The sequence below is a fragment of the Thalia democratica genome, chromosome 9 (assembly GCF_965202585.1).
Source record: "Thalia democratica chromosome 9, ktThaDemo2.hap1.1, whole genome shotgun sequence".
In the NCBI taxonomy this organism is placed as follows: domain Eukaryota; kingdom Metazoa; phylum Chordata; class Thaliacea; order Salpida; family Salpidae; genus Thalia; species Thalia democratica.
Window position 1 is genome coordinate 19,734,787 of NC_139173.1, and position 7,508 is coordinate 19,742,294.

The window sequence follows — 7,508 nt, forward strand, 5'->3', positions numbered from 1 at the left end:
ACCTAAGATAAAAAAGTTTACTTTTAATAAGATAAACTATTATTGCTCTTTTTAATTATTTAAATCTGGTACTTGATCAACAATTATTTTCAAAATTGAAATCTGGCTGGATTCAGACATTTTTTAAAGAGGTTTTGGGTCTTAGCAAAAAAGCAAGGCCAGATCTTGATTGCATTTGGTAAGTTTCTAATCTAAAGTCTATGTTTAAGTTTTAGAAAACTATACCCATTTAAGAAATGTAGTTAAATTTCTTTATTTAAAATTGAAATAAAACTTGACTTGTAATGAAATCGTTATTATTTTTACAGATTAATAATTTAAAAATGTTAATCTTTGCTTTGAGGAATGATCTAAGGCATTTAATAAGACCTTGCAGGTCAATGCTTAGACAAACTAGCACAACTTCTAAAGTGTTTGCTAGGTAAGTAAGAGTTGTATTAATAAAATATTTCAATAAATCGAGAACAACGTTTGACGTCTATATAAAAAAAGTTAATAATAACTTTTGTAGTTTAAAAATTGATATAAAAGTTGAATAAGTTTACAAATTAAAATATTATTATTTATAAGTGTGAAATCTTAAGTAGTTCAATTTTTCTGTTTGTCTTGATTTACTAATTTTTTAAATAAGGTATTTAATTGAGTGTTTGATCTGGAAGTTTAATATTTATATATCAAGACATTTTTTTTACAAAAAGAAATTGAGGTATACTCAAGTTTGTGTAGAGTTTTATATCAAACCAAGTTTTCTATTATGGTTCTTCTTGAATGCTTAAAAACTCACTAAAAAATTATTTTTATTTTGTTTTGAGATAGAGATACCTCATCTTTTCTGGAAATGGTCCTCAATAATAATTTAAAAGCTTATATACGATTAAGTTTTTTTATTTTTAAACAAGAAAAATTTCAAATAAAAATTAACAAATGAGGGTAGTTAAATCTAAAAGGTTTATTTTTAACACAAATATTAGACAACTAAGCTTACACCTAAATATTTTTTGTGTTATAACAGATTAATAATATTTAACATTTATTAAATATAAAGTTTTCTAAATAGTCAAAAAAATTTTCTTCTGAAATTTTTAAGTAAAATATCAAAAATAAAATTAAAAATTTATAACTTTTTTGAATATTTTCAAGAGCACATCAGTTGAAAATTAAAAAACATTTTTGTAGATTCAGTGACAGTTGTTTTAAAAATCTGTTAAAAGCGCTGGTTTAAAAAAAATCTATTTTAACCTTGTAGAATCTTAAATTAGTTTAGAATATTAAGTAAATATAGGATCAAAGCGGTTTCTGAAATAAATGTTTTACATTTAAATTTAAAAAAAAAAGTTTTTAATAAAATGAAGTTTAGCTTTGTAAACAAGATTTTAAAGTATTTATTATAACAATAAAAGAGAAATAAAGTACTCTTTTTAAATAGTGAAAGTAGTTTTTTAAATATTTTTTTATGGCAGTTGACTATGTAGAGGGAAGTTGTGTTTAAGTTTGAAGCATTAAATAGTCTAGAATTTTTAGCCATTGGTTTTTTAGCAAAAAAAAAATCCTTATTTTCAGTTGCATGTCCACTGTGACTTATACTAAAGTTTTTTACACACATTAAAGCTTATTTACTAATTTAAACAGATAAGAGTAATGTAATAAATTATATATTACAAGTATGTGAATTAGTAAGTATTTATCTAAGTGATAAATTTAGCCCTTGAATAATGGTTTCCCTTAGTATATTTATTTTCATTTTTTCTTTAGTAATTGATATTTATGTAATGCTTCAGTTTCTGTTTGTTATACTTAGCCATGTTTGTTTAGAGTGATACAGCAATTCATTGTGATAATTTCCAGCCTGATGAGTCCTAATGAGGACAAATTCAGGTCGTAAATGGTTGTGCAGTGCAACCTAGTGCTTTTTTGTCTTTGCAAATTAAAATAGTCAAAATTGAAAAGGTCTAGTAGTTTAAAAAAACTTACCATTATTTAAATTTTTAGCTCTTCTGCACCAAAAGCAACAAATGAGGCCATGGAAGTGGCAAATAACAGAAATTTCACTGTATGGAGCGACTTGAGAAAGAATGGACTATCTTGGTTGCTTAAGTAAGTTGTTGTACATAATTATTTTATGAGTACTTCACAAACGGCTTGAATGTCTAAATGGCTATTTTAATAATTGAAAGTTTAACTAAAAGCTATGCTTTGTTGAGTAGAATTGGGTCTCTTTTTTTCAAAACTGATTTTGTTTCTTTTCTGCTTTAAGTATTTCAGAAGCTATGTTATTGGTGTCTACAATCTACACTAATTTTACTCACATTTTTAAGTACTCATAAGGGTTGCCACACACTCATGTTAAGTCAGAATATTTTGATACTTATGAAAAACTAAGGATGACTCAGGATATTATGATTAAAAAAATCAGGATGACTCAGGCAAGTTTAGTTATTTATATACAACTCAAGATAGTTTTAAGAGTTTAGAAATGTGAGGACAGTTTTTTTTTCTAGATTTGAATGAGATTTAGTTTGTTTCTTTTCAATTTTTTGTTATTTCACATTTTTATAATTCATTGTTGAAAACCTTGTTTTTATTGATTTTGTAAATTTAAAAAAGTTTTTTAAGGAATTGAAAAACGCCAGATGACTCAGGACAGTTTTTTACTCAAAGAGTGGCAACCTTGAGTCATATACACAAGGTTGCCAAAAAACATAGATTCCTTGAAAAACTTAGAATTTGATGATTTAGGCCAAAAAAAAAACTGGAACTTGAAGCAATTTTTTGATGTAAAATAATTAAAGTTCGAAAAGTTACAAAAATTTATCATTTAGAATAATATATTTGTATCTTTTTTATTTTATATATTATAAAACACGTTTATAGTAGCATCACAGTATATATATTTTTTCTTAATTCCATTTAAGACATTTTTTATTTTAAATTTAAATTAATTCTAAAAAAGGCTAAAAAACTTAGCATTAAAAAAACGTAGAATAAATCAGAAAACCTGGAAACATTTTTCTAAAAACGTTTGGTAACCCTGTATACACCTCATTGGTTAATATTTATTTGAGTCTTCCAAGTTTCAATACTTCAATTTTATATTGAAAATAAGATTAGTTTTATAAATTTAGTTTTCAACTATTTATTTTTGTAAATTATAATAAGATAGTAAGAAATTTTAAGACTAAGCAAAATAAAAATGTTGTTAATTTTACAAAGTTTAAAGTAAACCTTATTTTAATCTTAACAAAATGTAACTTAAGTTAAAAGTTTATAAAATTGAAACTATAAACTGTCAACCTAAATTGAGCTTAATCAAAAAAAGCTTATGAATCAGAAAAAATATAAATAAACTGTTAATAAAACGACAAGTTACTATACAAATAAAATATTTGGTTTTTGTTTTCTTCAAATAAGTTTCACTTTAACTTCATTTTGATAGTAACATAGTTGAACATATAAAGGAATGTTACGATTAAAAAATAAAAGTCTAATATACAGAGTTATATAATTACAGTACTGTTAATAGTGAATTTCAGGGTTTCAAAAAGTGGGCCAAGTGGTCCCGTTGGGGGCCATGAGCAGCAGGGGGGGGGGGGGGGGCTAAAGCAGTAAAGGAGTCACAGGGGGCCATGAGGTCAAAGTTTGAAACTTACACTAGATATTTTATCTATTAATTCTGTATTTATATTTTTGACATCTTGTTGAAGGGGGCCATAGCTTTTTTTATTTCTTTAAAGAGGGCCATTTGAAAAAAAGTTTTTTAACTGTTAAATGATGTATAACACTCAAAAAATACTTAATACCAGTTTAAATTTACTTCTACTAAAGCAATAACCTTAGGTAAGTTTCATAATTCTTATAACTAAGAAGTGTAAATTTTTGTTGATTGGAAGTTTAATTTTCAGCGCACAAGGTCAGACTTCATACAGGACGGCTGTGGGCGAGAAGCCGCTGACGGAAGTTTACTGGACTTGCATCATGACCATAATGTGGTTCACAGTGTTCTGGGTATACTTTCATGACGGACTTCACTTCTTTGTGAGTTTTTCTTAACACAATATGAAGTACTATTTGGGATTGCCTTGAGCCTTTTAAATTTTTTTGAATAGCTGTTTGAAAATTTTTATTTTGACCTGTATAAAGTAGTTCATATACTTTTGAAGGGAATGGGTAAAATATACACGAAGACACTTTTGACAAAAGTATATTTTTGCACGACACTTTTGCACGATGGGTCACTTTTGCACGAAGACACTTTCAAAAGTTAGTGTCACTTTTGCACGAGATTAAAAAAAAAACAACAACATGAATTAATAAAAAAAAAAAAAAAAAACCGACCGAGAGTAAGGGTTAGGGGTAATAGTGATAGTAAAAATAAAAAAATAATAAATTTCAAAAATAATAAAATCAATTAATAAAAAAAGAACAAGAAAAAAAAAAGTTAATAAAAAAAGAACAAGAAAAAAAAAAGTTAATAAAAAAAGCAACAAAAAAAAGATAGTACAAAAAATTAACAAAAATTATTAATAATAAAAAAAACAAGAACAAGTTTTTTTTTAATAGATAAGTAAAAAAAAAAAGAAAATAAAGTTACCGACCGAGTGTAAGGGTTAAGGATAACAGTGATAGTAAAAATTAAGTCAACAAAAAATGAAATTAGTAAAAAGAAAAATGAAATTTAAAAACTTAAATTAAATTTTAACCCGTGCAAAAGTGTCCTTTCGTGCGTATTTGACACCTACCCACTTTTGAAAGCTTAAATTTTTTTTTATAAAGTTTATAAAAACAACCTACTTTAAAATATGAAAAATACTTTTTTGAGTTATAGTATTTAATTTTCGCCATCTTTGTTTTTTGGAAAGTTTCTAAAAATGTTAGATATAGTTATATAACTAACTGCTATTGACAGCTTATGCCTTTTAAAAGTGTTGTATGAAACATAATAATTCAACTTAGGATACCTTAATATTTAGTAAAATTTGTTCAAACATATTCTACTGGCAAAAATTATAAAGTTTATCAGTAGTGTACATTTTAAATTAGTTTTTAATCTATGATTCTGTGTTTTAAAAATTTATTATGTTAGTATGTCTTTAAATTAAGTCATTATATATTTTTTAAAGAAAATTAAAGCACTTGGAGTGATGATATTTTGAAAGTATAATTGTACTATATTTCGTATACTAGGCAGAAGTATTTTTTCATTTTAAAACTGAAACATATTTTTTAAAGTTTTCGGTTTAAACAAAAGCATGTAGAGATTGACAGCAAACTCTTCAAAAAAATTCAAAAGTTTAACCATTTTGTTGTTTTAAAATAAAATTAAGTGTTTAGATTTAAAAAGGTTTAAAAAATTGTACTTAAAAAGCCTTGATCAAATTTCAAAATGAGTTACTCTGATTATTTTTGTTGTGTTTATGTTTTAAGCAAGAGTAAATTTAGATTAGTGTTGTATACCTGAAAAAAATATTTATTATAAAATTTGGTAAGTGAAGAAAATACTTACTTTTAAAATAAATGTTATAATGTTTGTTAACTTTTTAAAGTACCAAACAATTTTAAAACGCGTGTTAAGTTGTGATTTTTATTATTTTGGAAATAATTATAAATAATATTCGTAGCTTCATCCATTCCAATACCATGGAGCAGAAGATGTTTGCGATGATGACCTCGGCCTTGAATAAAAAAAATAATTTTCACTTGTTATTAATGTTCTTGAGCTTGAATAACTTTTTTTTAACCATTTAGATTTAAACTGAAAATTTTAAACAAGTTTATTCGAAAATATAAATCAAGTTTTTGCAAAAACTGATTGGAAAAATTAGTATTATTTTAGTGTTGTAGTAGAATTGTTAAATTATTAAATTTTATTTTGTAATAAATGCAAATTTATAAAAGCTTTATGCATTTTCTGTTTAACATGTTTAGAACAAGCTGTTTATTGTCGAGATAAATTTTTCGTTAAGTAAAAACAAATTTTAACTACGTTTATTTAAAGTAAAATTGTGTTTCGATAATATTTTAACCTTAGATAATTATAGTACTTTGATCAAAACTTATACAATCTGCAAAATGAAAGGAATAATATTAATGTAAAGTAAATCAAAGAAAATTATGCTAAATAAATCTATTGAGTAAGTTATGTAAGTTAAGAGTCCTTAAGTAAAAAAAAATCTACGTGTATATTAACTGATGTTAAAATCTTTAAACATTTTTAAGTTAAACATTAGTATATATCAGGGGCGTAGCGTGGGGAGGGACACTGGCGCATGCGTGCCACCCAAAAAAAGGAAAGAAGTAAAAAAAAAGATTTTATATATTTATCCTTTGTTGTTTATTTATTGTGCTTAATTTGCCTTTTTTCAACTATGTTTATCTGGAATTCGAAAAGATAAACGAATTTTTGAATACCAATTAGTGACAAGTTAGGGAAATTATCCAATATACTAATTCGGTGCGCAAGCGAAAGTGCGCACCGATGTTGATGAAAACTCCATAACGATTTTTTTTTAAACTTCATGAACTTCATAAGAATTTAGACTCAAAAAGCACGCAACTAATTAGTGCACCGCAGTAGTATCACCTTATGACAGATTTTTCTACAAAAGAAAGTTTACAAAAGTACGTCACGCTTAAAGGAAAGTTAAACAATTTTATAAGTTTTTTAAATGCTACAATAAATGTTAAGACTACTGCTAGTTTTCTAATCTTTATTTTTGTAAACGTACAAGAAAAAGCGTGTCGGCCTATGAGAAACAAACTTTGTTTGTGATTTTTATTTGAAACAAATACAACCAGATAAATTAAATTTAAAAAGTATACTTTTAACTTAAAAACTTTAAAGTAACAAACAGTCACTTCGAACTTATTATACTTAATGAATTTATTTCAATTATATTACTTATAAAAAGATCGTTTCATAGGTAATTAAAATTTATTTTAGGGGATTTTTTGAGAAAAAGTTTGCGCACCCCCTGACCAAAATACCACGTTACGCCACTGGTATATATATTTTAACAACTAGCAAGGAATGTTATTATTAAGTTACCAAACTGCATTTTAGTTTAAAACATTTTATTCATGAACTTCAAGGAACCACTTATTTCTAAATCTTATATTTCAAAAAACAAAAGTTGAAAGACGCTATAGCACAGTGGGCTGGCAAGCGGACATTGACCATTTTAGTGACTAAAAAATTAAACCTAGAGTTTTATTTAACTTTGTTTAGCTAGGTTTCTTCTTCTAAAACATAGGTCTGGTTGTGTTCAGCTTAAAGTATATTAAAAGTTAAGTCAGTTTAAACGCAGCAAGTTTTTGTTATTTTGAAGTTAAAAAGTAATTTGAATAGTCCTAAAAATTAAGGCTTGAAGCAACTGCTTAAAAACATTTTATTATATTTTCTCACTAAAACTTGCTTAAGGTTTTTTCTTCTCATTAGTTTAGCTTAAATTTAGAAAGTCGCAATTACTTGATATATATAAGGAATAGTTTTTCTTTTTCAAACTGATACCTTT

The 7,508-nt window shown here is 25.5% G+C and overlaps 1 protein-coding gene across 1 annotated transcript; it reads left to right on the forward strand.

Moving 5' to 3' along the window:
• The first annotated feature begins 312 nt into the window (after window positions 1-312).
• Window positions 313-5,923, forward strand: LOC145844511 (uncharacterized). Its single transcript, XM_082951909.1, has 4 exons — window positions 313-421; window positions 1,990-2,094; window positions 3,900-4,032; window positions 5,616-5,923. Exons 1-4 carry the CDS (start codon window positions 324-326, stop codon window positions 5,676-5,678), a joined length of 399 nt encoding a protein of 132 aa, XP_082808035.1. The 5' UTR covers window positions 313-323; the 3' UTR covers window positions 5,679-5,923.
• Window positions 5,924-7,508: the final 1,585 nt, after the last annotated feature.